This window comes from Pristiophorus japonicus, chromosome 8 (genome assembly GCF_044704955.1).
Source record: "Pristiophorus japonicus isolate sPriJap1 chromosome 8, sPriJap1.hap1, whole genome shotgun sequence".
Lineage (NCBI taxonomy): Eukaryota > Metazoa > Chordata > Chondrichthyes > Pristiophoridae > Pristiophorus > Pristiophorus japonicus.
Genome location: NC_091984.1, coordinates 36,593,852 through 36,616,669, shown reverse-complemented (window position 1 = coordinate 36,616,669; position 22,818 = coordinate 36,593,852). Strand labels below are relative to the sequence as shown.

Genomic DNA, 22,818 nt, shown 5'->3' with positions numbered 1-22,818 from the left:
CATTTATACAGCACCTTATCATGTCACTCAGAGCTGCATATAACAAATTATTTTGAGGTGCAGTAAATATTGTTATGTAGGAAATGTAGCAGCTATCCCCTCCAACAAGATATCACAAACAGCACAACAATTGACCAGTTAATCTGTTTTTGGTAGGGTTGGTTGAGGAAAAATTTTAGCCTTGACACCAGGAGAATTCCTTGCTCTACTTGAATACTGCTATGGGATCTTTAATATCGGCAGCTTTGAGGCTTTGAAAACTTAGCTTAGTTAGTAACTTACTCGACTTTGTGTCAGCTCGGGGGTTCAAAGACTTTAGTACATACTTTAGGCTTCAATGCAGTGCAGTACTGAGGGAGTTCTGCATTTTCAGAGATCCTGTCCTTTGAATGAGAAATTAAAGGGTTACACCTGCTTCAATGGAGGTCCGCTCCACCAGCATAAGTGTGGCAGAAGAGAACTCCAATTGCTCTATCCCCAAGCCAGAGATCCTCTCCCAAATCCTGGAAAGAGGGTTATTTATATGACTGAGGCGGAGGCGGGTGGGGGATCTGCAAGAACACTTCATCACTTGCCCGATCCATCGACCAGACAGCAGAATGGCTCACAGTCACTCTGCTGGGGGAGCCCGAGGCCCATCTCCGGGCTGAATAAAGATAAGAATGTCTTCAGCTCCAAGGGGAGCCATGCAAAATGTAAAAATGAGCTTTCTCTCAAAAACTTCTTGGGCTTTTACTGGGGCATCAGTAGTGCTCATGCCAGCTCCCAGTTGGATTGAGTTCTACTGAGACCTAAGGAAAGCGTAAAGGCTGGAATTTCCTGGGGAGACCTGGGAACTCCCCCAGATATGTCCCCTTGATGTAGGCGGAAGATCCACCCATGGTTCCCCCCATCAGAATTTAAAAGGCCAGTCTAAATGTGGTGGAATCCCAATTTCTCACTCCTCCCAACTGATGCCAGTTCATTGGATATATTCAAGAGGGAGTTAGATATGGCCCTTATGGCTAAAGGGATCAAGGGGTATGGAGAGAAAGCGGGAAAGGGGTACTGAGGTGAATGATCAGCCATGATCTTATTGAATGGCGGTGCAAGCTCGAAGGGCCGAATGGCCTCCTATTTTCTATGTTTCTATGTTTCTAACTATAAATTGGATTTTCTGCCTGTCTGAACCCAGGAATTGTGGGGCCAAAATTTACAAGGAATTGTTACTCGTTTTTTGCATTTCAGAACAAAAACATTTTGGAAGAAGTTCTCTTAAGCATAAGCATGACAAATTATAATAAAGTCCAGAGCATGTCTTGACAATAATATCAGCATTGCTGGATTGGGAGTATGGCACACTTACTCATAAAGCCTGGGATTGTTGCAGTGAAAGTGTCTGACCAGCTGCTCCAGTATCCTCTGTATGTGACTCCATTGGGTTTGGCTCTGAGTTGCATATAATATGTTTTACTGTGGGGAAGGTCCAACACCTCACTGTGCAATGGCTTCTGGATAAGTAGTGTCTAAAAAAGAATACCAGGAAATTCTAAGCATCGTCCAAGCCAGCCTTTACTTTCATTGACTATATTGACTATCAGGCTGACAGTGACTCACTGAGATAAGGCACAAGCTCTAATACTTTCTATGTTTGTTGCTTTCTACTTTTTGAAATATTTGTCTTGGTATTATTTGAGCCATGTGTTGCCAACTCACATCATCTTAACCGTTGTGCTATAAACTCACATAAGTAAGCTCAGTGCTGCTGTCAATCAGCATCTTCTTCAGACATAATGAAAGAGCTGTCAACTCAAGTCATCCGCGTCCAGCGCGGTGTTGTCCAATAGAGATTGCCGCCTCATCGCAGGTGTGGCTATGGTGACATCACTTTGCCACATGCGCTAATTTTAGGAGAAAGCTCGTTTCGTAACCTCAGACAATGCAAGTAAAGTACTTCACATATTTGCATTTATTTAACAAGCATCTGTAATGATTCAGTAACCAAACAGGTAAACACATTCACAACGATCCAAACACATATGCACACTCTGCTTTTCATCTGAGCACATAGGCCTAGAAATTCATCTCCGGCGGTGCTGCAAAATTATCGGTATTGGATCGGCCCCCGTTATACGCAGCACCGGATATTCCGTTCCATTGACTGTAAGGGAGCCGAATACCAGGCACTGTGGATAACGGGCAGCCGATCCGATATTGCCCGTTTTGCACCTCTGCCCGAGATGAATTCTAGGCCAAAAAGGTTAAAGTTCACATGCATACATCATGCGAATATATATTTTGCAATTATATGCCCAACAACGGTGTCTTTTATTCATTTTTTATTTACTAATCAGAAATGCAGTTAGCTACATCTGTTTCCCAATTAGCCACGTGCGGCTAATTGCTAAAGTATCAGGCAACTCTGTGTTGGTGATAAATATGCGGAAGATGAGCATTATATTTCTCAAGGAATAATCAAGCATTACAGATTCATAACATCATCTTCACATGGAGTAAGCATGCTGCAGACTCATATCATCTGTCTCAGGGAGTAAGATCATGGTGTACCAACTTCCTTGAGTGGAATAGACTTGAGTAGAATGCTATGTGTCCTCCCAGAACAGAGCACCTGAACAGAAAGATCCCTTTGTATCAAATATGAGTAGACCAATAACAGTGTGCTTGGAACCACAGTTGTCACTGCATCTCACTGACAGCCTTATCCAATTACCATCACCTTTTGCTTTTTATGTCTAACCAATTTTGAATCAAGACAATTTTACTATTAATTATATGTACATTTATCTAGTACAAAAATCTTAATGGTAAGGGAAAATTCAGTGATCTGATGCTTTCTTTGGGGAGCTAAACACCCAGCAGGGGGCCACGTTTAAAGGAAATGTGGGCCAGTGAATCAGCACTACACTATTTTAGCCCTAACTTTGAACTGCGCTTCCTCTGAATGTGTTCCTTCACTGCAAATGTGCGATTGCTGAACTTACTCTGTAGATCTTTATTAAATGCCTCATGAGAATGCATAACTCTCGTAAACTGATTTTGTTACCTACTCAAAGGATCCTAGTAAATTTGTGAGGTGAACATGATGATGACTTCCCACTTTGGCCGCATTCATTTGACAGTACAGTAAGATTCATTGGACATCTTCTCCACCACTGATTTAACTTAGCTCATCTGTAATTCTTTGATTCATGTTAAAAGTCCAATTACATGAGCTATTGTCTAATCTTCAAAAGCCTCTAAAAACATTAACCAGTTCACCAGTCCTCTCCAGCACCAGAAGTTGCTATTAGTACTGATTGCTTCACGTGGTCACAAATCAGTCTCAGTCGCAGGTTTATTCACACAGTCATTACCATATGGGAAATTATTCAAAATGGTCAGAGACTGGAGGGTGACTGTGACTGATATTTAAATGGAGAATCTCACTAAGCAGGAAACATTCTGATCTAGAAATGCATCAATGCTGTCAGTCTTATGTGGGGGTGTTTGCAGTTGCTGGGGGATGGCTCTCCGAATTCCATCTTCTTTTATTTATAAAACAGAATTTACAGAAAATAACAAGCTACTGATACTATCCCCCTCCTCCCCCTACCCCCAACAATGTGTTTTTACATTTACCCATCACATCTTCCACATTACTCTTTCACCCAGCCCTTTGTCCCCTTTCCCCTGTGTCCAACTACTGACACACCTTTCCTTGGCTTACTGGCTCACCTGTGTCCCACTCACCAGGATGGATTTTGGGCGACCAATGGTCGGAACATGCTGACCGATCACCTTTATCCCCGGCGAAGAGGCACCCGCGATTTTAAGGCACCGGCCACATTAACACCGGGCCGGCGAGATGCTGGGCACCAAACAGGCAACTTGCTGGATTGAGGCCTTCCACAATTGGACCGCCCCAACTGCCAGCTAGGTATGTGTGGGAGAAGGGGGGAATCCAGGCCACATTACTTTTGTGTAGCCCGGAGGAGCATGTTCTGACCAGTTCTGACCTCAAATGATACAGGGGGGGTACAGCCCGAGACCACTGGGCATTTGGGCACAAAGTGGTAGGTCTCTTTTAAAATGGTGCCAGGCTCGTTATTGCTGTTAACGGGATGGTAAGGCTACCGATTCCATTTTGAGGCTTTTACCGTAACCGGCAGGTGATGGAAGTAAAATTTGACCCCACCCACTGATCCACTCACCTTCCAGTCAGTGCCATTTTCCTCGGAGTATCTGATCTGATAAACCATTTGCCCCAGGAGCTTCCTGATTGGTGGCTCCCAAAAGAGGCGTAGTTTCCCACCAGCTGTGCTGATATCAGTCTTCACTATTCTCGGGGGATCAGGACGAACTATGAGGTTTAAATAAAAAGGAAAAACATTATATTAGTTTTATTATATTAACAGTTAAGGAAACTGTTTCAAGAAACCCTTTAGCTTAGTTACTGTAGATGTTTAACATCAGCACTCGCCTAGAATGAAAGGGACCACCTCCTTTGCATATATTTTCAAACAATATTAATATCATTAATTTTAACATAGAAAATCTAGGCAACTCTTTAAACGTGATAGAGAAGATTTAAGTGCTGGAAATAAGGTGAGGAAATTAGGTGGTATGTAATGCGTGGTGTGTGGAGGTTGGCAGATTAAGTAGGAAGAGTGTCCAACAGAGAATTTGAAGACAAGAACTACTACACGTAGATGGGCCATGCCACAAAGTCGCACAGGTGAGTGCTGAATTGTAGAGGAAATGCAGAAGGTGATCAAATAGATAGGTTAGAGGTGGAAATAGAGTTAAGCTGCTGGAGGCTACAAAAGAGAAGATGAACATAAAAAAGCAAGAGAGCATAGGATGCCCATTGAGGCAGGCAGAAGACAGCGGCAGCCAGAGTGGAAGAAAGAGTAAACAGCAACAAGGGTATCTCTGAAGCAAAGGAGCAGATAAAACCAGGTGAGTGGGGTAGGAGCCAGAGAGCATGTGGAGGACAGAGAGTGTTAGCTGTGCAAGAAGTGGTATTGATGGAGACGTGTCATTCTGAGCGCCCAGCGAGGAGCCAAGCTTACAGGGAGTGCATCATAGGAAATCACAGGCATGTAGCCTGAGGCCTGCAGCAGCCACTTATAATTTGTCACACGGCCTAATTTTAGAAGTATGATGCTTCGCAATATTAAGAGACAATTGGAATGTACTCTCAAGGTAAAAATAATAGCCCTGAAAATCTGCAAACCTTCTGGCAGATCTGAGGCTCATTCAGGGCAGGTAGAGATTTGTGGTGGAAATTGGAATAGCACCCAGTTGTGCTGGGTCTCTGCCCTGTTTAAGCTAGCATTGTTTGTCTTGCAGCTTGTCTGGTCATTATCACATTGCTGTTTGTGGGAGTTTGCTGTGTGCAATTTGGCTGCTGCGTTTCCCACATTACAACAGTGACTACACTCCAAAAAAGTCCTTCATTGGCTGTAAAGCACTTTGAGATGTCTGGTAGTCGTGAAAGATGCCACAGAAATATAAGTCTTTTTCTTTTTTTTATTTTATAGCATTGCGAAGTAGGATCTAGGTGCAAATCTACTCCCTGAAATTAAAGTAAATGTGTGCTGGGAAGGGGGAGAAATGGTTACTACAACAGAGACAGCACAGGATTACGGTAATTATGTGTGCTGTAGACAGGTGTGGTCTATTGAATGTTACAGAATCCATGGTAACTAATCTTCTCACTTACCAACATTTTCAGTCCTGAAGGGCTTTTTATAAAACGTCTGCATGTGATGTGGATAGGATGCATTAATGATAATGACAGTCATATTGACTTCTGATGTTGCAATCATGCAGTGGTAAGTGATGGCATCACCTGTGGTAGCTTTTCTTTGATTGCTGCATATTTTCCACTCTGCCGCTCTGACAGGAAAATAAATGACTTGTTAAACAAACTGCAGCAAAATACAAATCACAAAACAATTAGATGCCTGCTCATAAATCTTTGACAAAATTAGCGATTAGTCACTTACCCAGCTCTGTCTTCTCATTTATTTTTGGTATGAGTTGCACAAGCATAGAAATAGGAAATGTTGCAAACTGCATACATCGTCAAATTACTTATTGAGCAACAGGCAGATCAACTAGTAGCTGTACGACCACCCTCATTAGTATATGGAAATAAAGCCTGCCATTTAGGAGGGAAACCACAGAGAGGGTACATGCCCATTTCTATAATACGCTCTGATATACTCCTCACCTCTACCCATAGCATTCCGATATATCACATAACTTATTATAGCAGCTTTCACACTCCTCTCCAGGCTGGAGTTAAGTGTGAGCTCAACATCTGAGTATCAAGTATGTATTTTCAGCCCGTCACTTATACCCGCTACTGACCACACGGAGGCACTCTGGATTCGTCCCCTTACTGTCCAAGAGAAGAATCTGCGCTCTCACTATTATTGACCTTAGAGAGCCTGTTGTCATTTTTATTGACCACTTGCACATTTGCTCCATTTTCCTTAATGTTGACCACAACGACACTCTGTACATGCCTATAGAAGTATGACTCGCAGTTCAAACAGAGAAGACTTTTTTACTAGCTGCTCCAATTGTAAAAATGAGTTCCTTGAACTCCCTTTTCAAACATATGAGAGAGCCACTTAGAGACTTTCCTTACCTTTCCATGCTGTAAGAGGAACTAATTACATAAAATTACATTTTTAATCTGGACCATAGGTTAATAGTGATACCTTGAGAGAACAGGGCATAGGGGGCAAAGAGATGGCTTCATAGAGCTGGCCATAGGAAATCAGAACAGTTTCCTCCAACAGAGAGTTAAGAACATAAGAACATAAGAAATAGGAGCAGGAGTAAGCCATACGGCCCCTCGAGCCTACTCCACCATTCAATAAGATCATGGCTGATCCGAACACCATCGGAGCAGGCCGGGGAGCGGAAGGAGCAGTGTGACAGCCTAGCCCGCTCCAGGGAGCAGGAGAGCAACGGCAGTGAAAAGGGACGTCACCAAGGTCCAGGCCGGTGATTGGAGCATGGGCAGGTACATCAGGAGCGGCGAGATTGGGGCGAAGGAGCAGCGAGAGACTGTAGAGGGACGTGATCGGGGCCCAGGAGAGGCGCGAATTCGGGGCCTAGAAGAGGCGAGGGTCCAGGGGCAGCACGGGCCAGCCCACACTGCGATATGTGTGCACACTAGGTCCGTGCAGCAGAGCTAGTCTCCAGTCGTCTTGGTTAATCCTTGCTACTGCACCAAGACCTAGCTCTGTCAAGCCTGTGTGGTGGCTGGTGTGCAACGGTCACCACATGTTAAAAAAATCTAAGCACAGGCATCTTCCACCCTTCAAGATTTAGTTCGGACCTGGAATATTAGGTCCATCATTGAAACACCTGTGAACGTTTTGATGTGGAAGCAAGTCATCCTTGGTTCGAGGGACTGCCTATGATGAAGATGATGATGGGGGCTGATCTGATCATGGACTCAGGTCCACTTCCCTGCCTGCTCCCTATAACCCCTTATCTCCTTATCGTTTAAGAAACTGTCTATTTCTGTCTTAAATTTATTCAATGTCCCAGCTTTCACAGCAAATTCCACAGATTTACAACCCTCTGAGAGAAGAAGTTTCTCCCCATCTCTGTTTTAAATGGGCGGCCCCTTATTCTAAGTCCATGCCCTCTAGTTCTAGTCTCCCCCATTGGTGGAAAGATCCTCTCTGCATCCACCTTAGAAACATAGAAACATCGAAACATAGAAATTTACACCGCAGAAGTAGGCCATTTCGGCCCATCGTGTCTGCGCCGGCTGACAAAGAGCCGCACGGCCCTTGATCAGCAGCCCTAAAGGTTACATATAAACCTATGAATAATGACGGAAAGGCAAAGAGCACCCAGCCCAACCAGTCCACCTCCCACACAACTGCGACATCCCTTATACTGAAAGTATCTACATGACTCCACCCCAACCAGAGCCATGTGATCTCCTAGGAGAGGCAAAAACCAGATAAAAACCCAGACCAATTTAGGGAGAAAAAAATCTGGGAAAATTCCTCTCCGACTCATCCAGGCGATCGAAACTAGTCCAGGAGATCACCCTGGCCATATTCTATTTCCTGCAGTACTTACCATTATATCTGCGCCGTTCAATAAAAGGTCATTCAGTCCAATCCCAATTACCAGCTCTAGGCCCGTAACCCTGCAGGTTATGGCACTTCAAGTGCCCATCCAACCATGTCTTAAAAGTGGTGAGGGTTTCTGCATCCACCACTCTTCCAGGCAGTGAGTTCCAGATCCCCACAATCCTCTGTGTAAAGAAGCCCCCCTCTCAAATCCCCTCTAAACCTTTCACCAACCACCTTAAAACTATGCCCTCTCGTAATAGACCCCTCTACCAATGGTAATAGACCCTTACTATCGACTATGTCCAGGCCCCTCAATATTTTGTATACCTCTCCTCTCAACCTCCTCTGTTCCAATGAGAACAAACCAGGCCTATCCAATCTGTCCTCATAACTAAGATTCTCCATTCCAGGCAGCATCCTAGCAAATCTTCTCTGCATCCTCGCTAGTGCAATCACGTCCTTCCTACAATACGGCGACCAGAACTGCATGCAGTACTCCAGTTGTGGCCTCATCAAAGTATTGTACAATTTAAGCATTATCTCCCTGCTTTTATATTCTATGCCTCGGCAAATAAAGGCAAGCATTCCGTATGCCTTCTTAACCACCTTATCCACCTGGCCTGCTACTTTCAGGGATCTGTGGACAAGTACTCCAAGGTCCCTTTGTTCAGCTTCACGATTAAGTGGCCTACCGCTTAATGTGTATACCCTTTCCTTATTAGCCCTCCCAAAGTGCATCACCTCACATTTCTCTGAATTAAATTCCATTTGCCACTGCTCTGCCCACCTGACCAGTAGATTAATATCCTCCTGTAGCCCATGACTTTCCTTTTCATTATCAACCACACAGCCAATTTTAGTGTCGTCTGCAAACTTCTTAATCATACTCCCTATAGTCAAATCTAAATCATTGATATATACCACAAAAAGCAAGGGGCCCAATACAGAGCCCTGTGGAATGCCATTGGAAACATACTTCCAGTCACAATTTTGGATCCAACTTGCGACTTTTCCTTGGATCCCATGGGCTTTAACCTTCATGACCAGTCTACCATGCGGGACCTTATCAAAAGCCTTGCTAAAGTCCATATATATTACATCGTACGCACTACCCTCATCGACCCTCTTGGTTACTATTGTGTTCCTAACACAGATGAGGCTGCACACAGGGAGGTTAAAGTAACAGTGACCTCAGTCTATAATAAGACACTCCAGAGTGAGGAACAGGCCTTAGGAGCCAGCTTATATACAATGCTCCCAAGGGATGCTGGGATCCCTTGGGACTTCAGGGATGAGCTCACTGGTGGCAGAACATGGGAGTGCATGCTTTACAGATAAACATCACTCCCCCCCCAAAGTCAAAGTGAAAACTATTTACAAGATGAGGCGGTCGGGAGCCTTTCTTTCCTTGGTGGACCGCCTCGGTACAAATGTCTGTTCTGGTGTGTTGGCTGTGCCCTAGCTGGCCTGGCTTGTTTTTGGCCCCTAAGGGCACAGGGATGTGAGGGGCTTGTGATCAGTTTCCAGCTCAAATTTGAGGCCAAACAGGTATTGATGCATTTTCTTTACCCCAAACACACACGCTAATGCCTCTTTCTCAATCATGCTGTAGGCCCTCTCGGCCTTAGACCAGCTCCTGGAAGCATAGGCGACAGGTTGCAACTTCCCCGCAACGTTAGTTTGTTGTAATACACACCCGACTCCGTACGACGACGCGTCATATGCTAGCATAAGGCTTTTACATGGATTGTACAATACAAGCAGCTTGTTGGAGCATAAAATGTTTCTGGCTTTCTCAAAAGCAATTACTTGTCGAAAATGTGTGCACCCCATGTACTTCAGCATCTGCCTCCTCTCTTTGAGGCTTGAAGTTGCTTTGATCCACCATGGACTGATCTTCCTCTGCCACGTGGTGGTTAGCAGGTTTTGCCGAGCTTGCAGCTCGTTTGCAAGCTCGTTGGAGGTGCCCCATTGTTCCACAGCTCTTGCAAACATACCCTTTGAAGCGGCATGAATAGGCTGAATGGAGGCCTCCACAACGCCAACAAGGTGTGAATTGCCTTGCATTCATCCTTTGTTGGGGACTCTGAGTCATCTGGATCACATGAGGCCTGCTGGCAGTTGCAGACTCGTGGGTTCTGTCCTGTACATTTCTGCTCGTAAACACCGTTCCAGTTAATTTGTGAACATTGCTAGCACTTGTGTGCTGAGAGATTTGTTTGGTGTTATCACTGGTGGACATAAACGCCTGTGCTATCGCAATGGCCTTACTGAGGATCGGTGTCTCTACAGTCAAAAGTTTCCGTAGGATGGTCTCATGGCCAATGCCCAGTACAAAAAAGTCTCTGAGCATTTGTTCCGGGTAGCCATCAAACTCACATTGTCCTGCAAGTCGCCTTAGCTCGGCAACGTAGCTCGCCACTTCCTGACCTTCAGATCGCTGGCACGTGTAGAGCTGATACCTGGCCATCAGCACGCTCTCCCTCGGGATAAGATGCTCCCAAACCAGTGTGCACAGCTCCTCATACGACTTATCTGTGGGTTTCATCGGAGCCAGAAGATTCTTCATGAGGCTGTAGGTCGGTGCCCCACAGACTGTGAGGAGGACCGCTCTCCTTTTAGCAGCGCTTCCTTCTCCATCCTGCTTGTTGGCTACAAAGTACTGGTCAAGCCGTTCGACATAGGCTTCCCAGTCCTCACCCTCCGAGAACTTCTCCAGGATGCCCACAGTTTGCTGCATCTTTGTGTTGGATTCGTATTCTCGTCGGCAGTTGTTGTGTTCCTAACACAGATGAGGCTGCACACATGGAAGTTAAAGTAACAGTGACCTCATCTTTATTAAGACACTCCAGAGTGAGGGACAGGCCTTAGGGGCTGGCTTATATACAGTGCTCCCAAGGGATGCTGGGATCCCTTGGGACTTCAGGGGATGAGCTCCCTGGTTGCGGAACATGGGAGTGCATGCTTTACAGATACACAGCAGTTACCTCCTCAAAAAATTCAATCAGGTTAGTCAAACACGATCTTCCCTTAACAAATCCGTGCTGATTGTCCTTAATTCATCCTTGCCTATCCAAATACAGATTTATCCTGTCTTTCAGGATTTTTCCCAATAATTTTCCCACCACTGAGGTTAGGCTGACAGGCCTGTAATTACTCGGCCTATCCCTTTTCCCCTTCTTAAACAAGGGTACTACATTAGCAGTCCTCCAATCCTCCGACACCATGCCCAGATCCAAAGAGGAATGGAAAATGATGATCAAGGCGTATGCTAATTCTTCTTTTACTTTGCTTAACAGCCTGGGATGCATTTCATCCGGGCCTGGGGACTTATCTACTTTCAAAGCTGCTCACCCCCTTAATACTTCCTCTCTCACTATATTTATTTAATCCAGAATATCACACTCCACCTCTATAACAGTCTCTGCATTACCTCTTGGAAACATAGAAACATAGAAAATAGCTGCAAGAGTAGGCCATTCGGCCCTTCGAGCCTGCACCGTCATTCAATGAGTTCATGGCTGAACATGCAACTTCAGTACCCCATTCCTGCTTTCTCGCCATACCCCTTGATCCCCCTAGTAGTAAGGACTACATCTAACTCCTTTTTGAATATATTTAGTGAATTGCCCCAACAACTTTCTGTGGTAGAGAGTTCCACAGGTTCACCACTCTCTGGGTGAAGAAGTTTCTCCTCATCTCGGTCCTAAATGGCTTACCCCTTATCCTTAGACTGTGACCCCTGGTTCTGGACTTCCCCAACATTGGGAACATTCTTCCTGCATCTAACCTGTCTAAACCCATCAGAATTTTAAATGTTTCTATCAGATCCCCTCTCATTCTTCTGAACCCCAGTGAATACAAGCCCAGTTGATCCAGTCTTTCTTGATATGTCATTCCCGCCATCCCGGGAATCAGCCTGGTGAACCTTCGCTGCACTCCCTCAATAGCAAGAAGGTCCTTCCTCAAGTTAGGAGACCAAAACTGTGTAGCCTCACCAAGGCCCTGTACAACTGTAGTAACACCTCCCTGCCCCTGTACTCAAATCCCCTCGCTATGAAGGCCAACATGCCATTTGCTTTCTTAACCGCCTGCTATACCTGCATGCCAACCTTCAATGACTGATGTACCATGACACCCAGGTCTCGTTGCACCTCCCCTTTTCCTAATCTGTCACCATTCAGATAATAGTCTGTCTCTCTGTTTTTACCACCAAAGTGGATAAGCTCACATTTATCCACATTATACTTCATCTGCCATGCATTTGCCCACTCACCTAACCTATCCAAGTCACTCTGCAGCCTCATAGCATCCTCCTTGCAGCTCACACTGCCACCCAACTTAGTGTCATCCGCAAATTTGGAGATACTACATTTAATCCCCTCATCGAAATCATTAATGTACAATGTAAACAGCTGGGGCCCCACTAGTCACTGCCTGCCATTCTGAAAAGTACCCATTTACTCCTACTCTTTGCTTCCTGTCTGACAACCAGTTTTCAATCCACGTCAGCACACTACCCCCAATCCCACGTGCTTTAACATTGCACATTAATCTCTTGTGTGGGACTTTGTCGAAAGCCTTCTGAAAGTCCAAATATACCACATCAACTGGTTCTCCCTTGTCCACTCTACTGGAAACATCCTCAAAAAATTCCAGAAGATTTGTCAAGCATGATTTCCCTTTCACAAGTCCATGCTGACTTGGACCTATCATATCACCTCTTTCCAAATGCGCTGCTATGACATCCTTAATAATTGATTCCATCATCTTACCCACTACCGAGGTCAGGCTGACCGGTCTATAATTCCCTGTTTTCTCTCTCCCTCCTTTTTTAAAAAGTGGGGTTACATTGGCTACCCTCCACTCCATAGGGGGAACTGATCCAGAGTCTATGGAATGTTGGTAAATGACTGTCAATGCATCCGCTATTTCCAAGGCCACCTCCTTAAGTACTCTGGGATGCAGTCCATCAGGCCCTGGGGATTTATCGGCCTTCAATCCCATCAATTTCCCCAACACAATTTTCCGACTAATAAGGATTTCCCTCAGTTTCTCCTTCTTACTAGACCCTCTGACCCCTTTTATATCCGGAAGGTTGTTTGTGTCCTCCTTAGTGAATATCGAACCAAATTACTTGTTCAATTGGTCTGCCATTTCTTTGTTCCCCGTTATGGCTTCCCCTGATTCTGACTGCAGGGGACCTACGTTTGTCTTTACTAACCTTTTTCTCTTTACATATCTATAGAAACTTTTGCAGTCCATCTTAATGTTCCCTGCAAGCTTACTCTCGTACTCTATTTTCCCTGCCCTAATCAAACCCTTTGTCCTCCTCTGCTGAGTTCTAAATTTCTCCCAGTCCCCGGGTTCACTGCTATTTCTGGTCAATTTGTATCCCACTTCCTTGGCTTTAATACTATCCCTGATTTCCCTTGATAGCCATGGTTGAGCCACCTTCCCTTTTTTATTTTTACGCCAGACAGGGATGTACAATTGTTGTAGTTCATCCATGCGGTCTCTAAATGTCTGCCACTGCCCATCCACAGTCAACCCCTTAAGTGTAATTCGCCAATCTATCCTAGCCAATTCATGCCTCATTACCTTCAAAGTTACCCTTCTTTAAGTTCTGGACCATGGTCTCTGAATGAACTCTTTCATTCTCCATCCTAATGTAGAATTCCACCATATTATGGTCACGCTTCCCCAAGGGGCCTCGCACAACGAGATTGCTAATTAATCCTCTCTCATTACACAATACCCAGTCTAATATGGCCTCCCCCCTAGTTGGTTCCTTGACATATTGGTCTAGAAAACCATCCCTTATGCACTCCAGGAAATCCTCCTCCACCATATTGCTTCCAGTTTGGTTAGCCCAATCTATATGCATATTAAAGTCACCCATGATAACTGCTGCACCCCTAATTTCCTGTTTGATGCCCTCCCCGACATCACTACTACTGTTTGGAGGTCTGTACACAACTCCCATTAACGTTTTTTGCCCTTTGGTGTTCTGCAGCTCTATCCATATAGATTCCACATCATCCAAGCTAATGTCTTTCCTAACTATTGCATTAATCTCCTCTTTAACCAGCAATGCTACCCCACCTCCTTTTCCTTTTATTCTATCCTTCCTGAATGGTGAATACCCCTGGATGTTGAGTTCCCAGCCCTGATCATCCTAGAGCCACGTCTCTGTAATCCCAATCACATCATATCTGTTAACATCTATTTGCACAGTTAATTCATCCACCTTATTACAGATACTCCTTGCATTAAGACACGAAGCCTTCAGGCTTGTTTTTTTAACACCCTTTGTCCTTTTATAATTATGATGTCGTTTGGCCCTTTTTGTTTCTTGCTTTTGTTTACTTGGCCTTCCATTTTTGATTTTTACCTTTCTACCAGCAGATTCTGGCTCCATATCACTTTGCCCTATCTCGCTGCATAGGTTCCCATCCCCCTGTCACATTAGTTTAAACACTCCCGAACTGCATTTTCAAATGTTACCCCCAGGACATCAGTTCCAGTCCTGCCCAAGTGCAAACCATCCCTTTTGTACAGGTCCCACTTCACCCAGAACTAGTTCCAATGTCCCAGGAATTTGAATCCCACCCTCTTGCACCACTGCTCAAGCCAAGTATTTATTCTAACTATCCTGCTCCCTCTACTCTGATTAGCACGTGGCACTGGTAGCAATCCAGTGATTACTACCTTTGAGGTCCTACTTTTTAATTTATCTCCTAGCTCCTTAAATTCAGCTTGTAGGACCTCTTCCCGCTTCTTACCCATATCGTTGGTACCTACATGTACCACGACAACTGGCTGTTCACCCTCCCTCTCCAGAATGCTCTGCAGCCGCTCCTTTGTGAAAACAGATGCAAAGTATTCATTAAGAACCCTACCAGCATCTTCCGCCTCCACACAAAGATTACCCTCATGGAGGACAAAGGGTTTGATTAGGACAGGGAAAATGGAGTACGAGAAGAAGCTTGCAGGGAACATTAAGACGGATTGCAAAAGTTTCTATAGATATGTAAAGAGAAAAAGGTTAGTAAAGACAAACGTAGGTCCCCTGCAGTCAGAATCAGGGGAAGCCATAACGGGGAACAAAGAAATGGCGGACCAATTGAACAAGTACTTTGGTTCGGTATTCACTAAGGAGGACACTAACAACCTTCCGGTTATAAAAGGGGTCAGAGGGTCTAGTAAGGAGGAGGAACTGAGGGAAATCCTTATTAGTCGGGAAATTGTGTTGGGGAAATTGATGGGATTGAAGGCCAATAAATCCCCAGGGCCTGATCGACTGCATCCCAGAGTACTTAAGGAGGTGGCCTTGAAAATAGCGGATGCATTGACAGTCATTTTCCAACATTCCATTGACTCTGGATCAGTTCCTATGGAGTGGAGGGTAGCCAATGTAACCCCACTTTTTAAAAAAGGAGGGAGAGAGAAAACAGGGAATTATAGACCGGTCAGCCTGACCTCGGTAGTGGGTAAAATGATGGAATCAATTATTAAGGATGTCATAGCAGCGCATTTGGAAAGAGGTGACATGATAGGTCCAAGTCAGCATGGATTTGTGAAAGGGAATCATGCTTGACAAATCTTCTGGAATTTTTTGAGGATGTTTCCAGTAGAGTGGACAAGGAAGAACCAGTTTTGTGGTATATTTGGACTTTCAGAAGGCTTTCGACAAGGTCCCACACAAGAGATTAATGTGCAAAGTTAAAGCACGTGGGATTGGGGGTAGTGTGCTGACATGGATTGAGAACTGGTTGTCAGACAGGAAACAAAGAGTAGGAGTAAATGGGGACTTTTCAGAATGGCAGGCAGTGACTAGTGGGGTACCGCAAGGTTCTGTGCTGGGGCCCCAGCTGTTTACACTGTACATTAATGATTTAGACGAGGGGATTAAATGTAGTATCTCCAAATTTGCGGATGACACTAAGTTGGGTGGCAGTGTGAGCTGCAAGGAGGATGCTATGAGGCTGCAGGACGACTTGGATAGGTTAGGTGAGTGGGCAAATGCATGGCAGATGAAGTATAATGTGGATAAATGTGAGGTTATCCACTTTGGTGGTAAAAACAGAGAGACAGACTATTATCTGAATGGTGACAGATTCGGAAAAGGGGAGGTGCAACGAGACCTGGGTGTCATGGTACATCAGTCATTGAAGGTTGGCATGCAGGTACAGCAGGCGGTTAAGAAAGCAAATGGCATGTTGGCCTTCATAGCGAGGGGATTTGAGTACAGGGGCAGGGAGGTGTTGCTATAGTTGTACAGGGCCTTGGTGAGGCCACACCTGGAGTATTGTGTACAGTTTTGGTCTCCTAACCTGAGGAAGGACATTCTTGCTATTGAGGGAGTGCAGCGAAGGTTCACCAGACTGATTCCCAGGATGGCGGGACTGACCTCTCAAGAAAGACTTGATCAACTGGGCTTGTATTCACTGGAGTTCAGAAGAATGAGAGGGGACCTCATAGAAACGTTTAAAATTCTGACGGGTTTAGACAGGTTAGATGCAGGAAGAATGTTCCCAATGTTGGGGAAGTCCAGAACCAGGGGTCACAGTCTAAGGATAAGGGGTAAGCCATTTAGGACCGAGATGAGGAGAAACTTCTTCACCTAGAGAGTGGTGAACAGAAAGTTGTTGAGGCCAATTCACTAAATATATTCAAAAAGGAGTTAGATGTAGTCCTTACTACTAGGGGGATCAAGGGGTATGGCGAGAAAGCAGGAATGGGGTACTGAAGTTGCATGTTCAGCCATGAACTCATTGAATGGCGGTGCAGGCTAGAAGGGCCGAAACGCCTACTCCTGCACCTATTTTCTATGTTTCTATGTTTCTATGTTTCTATGGTCTCTAATAGGCCCTACCCTTTCTTTAATTACCCTTTTACTCTTAATATATTTATAGAACATCTTTGGTTTTTCCTTAATTTTACTGGCCAAGAATTTCTCGTGCTCTCTCTTAGCATTCCTAATATACTTTTTAATTTTGCTTCTTAACTTTCTATATTCCTCTAAAGATTCTAAAGTATTTAGCCGTTGATATATGACATAAGCCTCCCTTTTTTTCTTAATCCTCCCCTGTAAGTCCCTAGACATCCATGGCGCTCTAGAATTATTTTTCCCAGCCTTTTTCTTTAAGGGCACATGTTTGGCCTGAGCATTCCGAATCTCCTCCTTGAATGTCTCCCACTATTTCGGCACTGATTTACCCACAAGTAGCTGTTTCCAATCTACTATGGCCAAATCATTTCTTAACTTAACGAAATTAGCTTTTCCCCAATTCAGAACTTTTATTCCTGGCCTATTCTTGTCCTTATCCATAACCAACTTGAATCTGACTGAATTATGGTCACTGGCACCCAAGTGCTCCCCCACTAATACCCCTTCAACCTGCCCAGCTGCATTCCCCAAAACTAAATCCAAGACCGCCCCCTCTCATGTTGGGTGTACTACATACTGACTAAAAAAATTCTCTTGAACGCATCTCAAGAATTCCGCACACTCTATACCCTTCACACTAAATTTGTCCAATCAATATTTGGGTAGTTAAAATCCAGTACTATTACTACCCTATGGTTTTTAGACTTCACAGCAATTTGCCTACATATTTGCTCCTCTATCTCCCTCCCACTGTTTGGGGGTCTATAGTACACGGCCAGCAGTATTATTTTTCAATTCGACCCATATGGCCTCAGTTGATGATCCCTCACCGCTGTAATAGTTTCTTTAATCAGTACCGCAACCCCGCCCCCCTTTTTACCCCCCTATCTATCTTGTCTAAAAATCCTGTAGCCAGGAATATTGATCTGCCAAACCCGCCCCTCTTTCAGCCATGTTTCTGTAATGGCTATAATGTCATACTCCCAAGTGCCTACCTGTGCTCTTAGCTCATCCACCTTATTCGCTATACTCCTTGCATTGTAGTATATACCATTCAGCACAGGAAGACCTCCTAGCTTAATACACACTAAGCCCTGTTTCCTCTGTCTTACAGATTCAGATTCGCTTTCTAGATTCTTGCTATTCAACTGCTGCTTTACTTCCCTCCCTTTTGAATTCGTTCTCAGGTTCCCATTCCCCTGCCAAGGTACTTTAAATTCTCCCCAACAGCACTAGCAATACTCCCCCCTTATAATCTTATATGTTTCGATAAGATCACCTCCCATCCTTCTGAAGTCCAATGAGTAGAGGCCCAATCTATTCAACCTTTCCTCATAAGTTAACCCCCTCATCCCTGGAATCAACCTAGTGAACCTTCTCTGAACTGCCTCCAAAGCAAGTATATCCTTTCTTAAATATGGAAACCAAAACTGCACGCAGTATTCCAGGTGTGGCCTCACCAATACCTTGTATAATTGTAGCAAGACTTCCCTGCTTTTATACTCCATCCCCTTTGCAATAAAGGCCAAGATTCCATTGGCCTTCCTAATCACTTGCTGTACCTGCATACTAACCTTTCGTGTTTCATGCACAAGTACCCCCAGGTCCCGCTGTACTGCAGCACTTTGCAGCCATTTAAATAATAACTTGCTCTTTGATTTTTTTCTGCCAAAGTGCATGACCTCACACTTTCCGACATTATACTCCATCTGCCAGATGTTGAATTTTGCAACCTTTTAAATTTGAAAACACTCCAAAATGTCTGCTGCTAAACATTTCCCCATTTTATTCACTGGCTGGAGGACTGCGTTCCGGTTCCTTGACCTGCTTCCTCGCAATGCATTCAGAAGATCAATTTGTGCTCAGACATAGTTAGTTGAGTTCATCAGATCACTTTAGAATAGAGAACCCAGGAAACCAAAAAAAGACGCAACCACCCCACAGAGGATGTTGCCATGTGCCCAATAGGATAAGAGTCGTTTGTTTTTCTTATGGAGTATTTGATCATCTAGAATGTTATCTGAAGGAACTTTCAATCCTGTTCTTAAACACATGTTCATCCATCACTTTTTAACTACACTGTAATTAATTATACCTATATTTTGTTCAAGGGGAATGACTGGATTTAAGGGTTATCTTTTACTCAGGAATGGAATGTATGATGAGATATATTTGAGGCACATCTTGTATTCCATAAGTTCTTCAAATGTTTCCACTTTTGTTTTTAACTCAAACACAGGTTCTTTAGCTGCTCTTATTTCCACGTCCTCTCATTTGCATAAGGCTGAGCGCAGTCACCCACTTTCTTACCGTTTTACCCCGAAGAGCCCTATTCTCCCAATTTCACTAGAATTGGGAGACCAGAATGGACCATGAGGAGCTCAGAAGGTTATATATTTTGATAAAATAGGTCCCAGAATTTCCCCCTCCCGTCCTGAGGCCTCTGAACGATCACTGTTTACACTGCGGGTTTACCTCGCTTGATAGTACAGGCTATAGAGAGCACTAGCCTCAGTTTTATTCACTTTCCATTGGCAGATTATGAATTGGAGGTCAGAGGTTGAACAACGTAGATTTATTTCATCTGAAAAGGAAAGAAAAGGGAGACTTTCAGTCACCGAGGAGTCAAAAGACAGGATGCAACAAGGATATGAGAGTGAGTTAGTTTAAAATGATTACAGTTTACACTGAAAGGCAAATACCTGATAGAAAGCCATGATTTTTGTAATTATTTATGGAATGTTAAAGGGTCTGTATTCCTTCTTTGAATATACTATCGTCTTTCAGAGCAGGTCTGCGCTCCTTTTTTATACCTGTGCTGTACTCAGAGGGACTGAAAAGAGTTAACACTTGACAGTGATTTGCTTCAAAGTCACCTGAAGAATAGGGAGTTACAGCCGATACTGTTTCTGACCAGGCGCTCCAGAACCCATCAAATGAAATGCCATCAGGCTTGGTGCGCAGACGAACCATGTACTTAATTCCAGCCTTTAGGCCCTGAAGATCATGTTGCTGTTTGGTATTGACAATCTCTGTCTGAAAGAAGAGATTTATTGGTTATTAACCTAGCACTGAAGAAAAACAGTAACCTGTGGAACCAGGGTTTGAATCAGCTTACATGCAAAGGGTTGAATGTTTCTTCCCTCTCAGGACACTGAGAGTGGGTGGGGAAACACTCTGCGGGAGAAATTGATTATCGTTCCGCTTGTGGGCGGTAACTTTTGAGAGGCGAGAAACTTAACGCCAGGTGCTCCATTTCCTTCTTGGAGTGCTAACGGGACAAACATCGGCAGCGCTGCACACCAGGCCGTGCAGCGCTGCCTTTTAAAAAGGGCCCTTCCCTCCTTTAAAGAGAAGGGCCATCGCTGCAGGCTCTGCAATGAAAGAATCACCTACCTGGCACCCAAGCAGAGTGCTGAGTTGAGCAATCGCGGGCAGGACTCCACGAAGAAAATGAAGGAACACAGCGAAAACAGAGGTAAGTCTTTTTTTTACTTAGCTCGGCCACCTCGCCTTTGATTATTGCCCAAGTAGCGGCATGCCTCCTGCAGCTGACGGTGTTTTCGTCCGGCGCTGCTGCAAGGGGCGAAAGTCAATTTCGGGGCTGGGGCGTCAGAGGGACGATGCGCACGGCAATGACATCACGATCTCCGGGTGCAGGAGATCGGGGCACAATGCCGTAGCGCCGCTGCTAAAGTCCTGTCTAACATGGCGGGAGTTGTTTTGCGCCCCATTAGCGCTAGCGGGAGGCGCAAATGCACCGAATTTCTAGGTCTCTCTGTTCTGTTCTAGTACCAGGGGTGTGTTGCAGTGGTCTCAGGGAGTCGGGTTTGAATTCACCAAATCTTACTGCACAAATGTGAACTCTCCTACATTTCACAAGGTTAGATGGTGCTGTATATGCAAATCTGGATTTGTGTGTTTCGAAATATGTATGTACTGTGCTTTATTTAGCCTTCACTCCAAACTTCACCATAGACCATTCACACAATACAAGATGGAAGCTGGATTCCGATTGAATGGCCCAAAATAAATCATTGATTTTTCAACTCACGCAATATGACGAAAGAACTGGCTGTGAACTAAAAATCAACAAGGACTGAAGAAAAGCTTTGCGGAAGGGAGGGTAGTGGAGAGAAACAGAAAAGCCAAAAAACTTAATGAAAGGGTCAGATGCGGAATTGCTTATCTTTTAAATATTAAAAGAAAGGTGACCAGTTTGAAATCCCAGTTTTCAGGGTTTGATGGTTCAATCTCTCGGAGATGCTCCATTGCGTTACCAAAGAGGCACGATTCTAGGTGTGAGAGGTGAATGAAGGTGGGAGACTGTATCTTGGAACTCTCCAGGTCACATGGAGCTCTCAGCTACCCATCAGGTCAGTATCGTGACATGGCTGCTAACGTTACTGTTGCCTTTGGCTTCACCTTATTGTTGATCTAACAAGTGCACTCAACAAAAACATATGGAGTTAGGTGTGTTGCACACTGTAATAAGTAAATACTTTTCTTATCAAGGGATCTACTCACCTTTTCTGAAGCAGGGCCAGATTTATCCTTCCAGTAGCTAATTTCATACATAAGAAATTCGTTTATGTCAGGATTTCTTGGTGGGTCCCAGCCAATACGAAGCTGGAGAGGATTCCCATTTAAATACACCGTTACGTCAGAAGGTGGGTCTAGGAGAACTGGATGAAGAGATACAATCAGAGTTTTAGAGCAATTGGAAGTGATTTATATTTTAAAATGTTAATAATTGTGTTTCATACCAATACTATTTACAGGGACGTATCTGAGACTAGTTGCACTGGTCATTATAGTGCTGTTCTTTTCCAAGCTTGCAACCTTTTTTAATGCTTTGCATTGTTGGGAATGTAAATTTTATAATACTGTTTTGCATATATTCCAAGAATAAGGGCTGGATTTTCTGGTCCTTTGCGCTCCGGGTTTTGCCCCGGAGCAGCGTGAAAGGCGGCGTTCAGGTCTCCTGCGGCCCATCGCGATCCGCTGGTCGGGTTTTGCGGCAGCACTGAGCAGCACCGCCGGGAAGAGCTGCGCTGGGTGTGCAAAGCCCCTGGTTGTGACTCTGGCAGAAGTTTTGACTTTTGCTTGACCCGTCCACCCGGAAGTGCGCCCGCAGTGACCGCCTGCGAAATCAGAGCCGTCCAACATAGCCGACGGCGCAGAGGAGGATAAAATACTCCGAAGGTAAGTGCGAGTGTTTGTTCTTTTAATCTTTTTAGTGATTTGTGTTGTGGCAGTGTGGGCAATGTTTTGGGAATGTTTTTGTGTTTTTTTTTTTTTAGTTTCCCCCCCTCCCCAGGCCTCTCTCGGAGTGCTCACGGCCCGGCACTTTAGTTTGCAACTTTCCCATCCTTGCGCCACAAAGTGTACAATGCCTCCCTTAGCGCTGCGCCCCCTGACGCAGGGCCCAGATGCCCAAAATGACATACTAAAGCGCAAACTATTCTCGACCGCTAACTTTCCCGTCCCATCTTCGTTTTCGCCTGGAAACAGAAAAGCCTAAAATCTGGCCCTAAGTTCTTGGACATGGCTCAAACACTTGCTGTTTATTAAAAGTTATCTGGCACACACCTAACACAAAGATTACAACAGATGCTTTGCTGCAGAAGATACATGCATTATAGTCGGTTATGATCAACCCTCCATATGTCCACAGTAATGCTCCCCGATTATCAAGATCCATGATGCGACCTTGGACAATGTGGACCATTTTCCATACCTTGGGAGACTACTATCAGCAAGGACAGACATCGATGATGAAGTCCAATACTGCCTTCAGTGTGCCAGTGCGGCCTTCGGCCACCTGAG

The 22,818-nt window shown here is 44.7% G+C and overlaps 1 protein-coding gene across 1 annotated transcript in view; it reads right to left on the bottom strand.

Moving 5' to 3' along the window:
- The window catches only part of mpl (MPL proto-oncogene, thrombopoietin receptor), a 40,297-nt gene that overhangs the window by 5,478 nt on the left and 12,001 nt on the right, over positions 1 to 22,818 (bottom strand). The window contains exons 4-9 of the mRNA XM_070886041.1: positions 21,517 to 21,674; positions 19,866 to 20,025; positions 19,465 to 19,573; positions 5,705 to 5,880; positions 4,191 to 4,339; positions 1,346 to 1,505 (exon numbers count right to left, since the gene is read on the bottom strand). Of these exons, the coding sequence (XP_070742142.1) occupies positions 1,346 to 1,505; positions 4,191 to 4,339; positions 5,705 to 5,880; positions 19,465 to 19,573; positions 19,866 to 20,025; positions 21,517 to 21,674 (912 nt within the window). The remainder of the gene's footprint in view (positions 1 to 1,345; positions 1,506 to 4,190; positions 4,340 to 5,704; positions 5,881 to 19,464; positions 19,574 to 19,865; positions 20,026 to 21,516; positions 21,675 to 22,818) is intronic.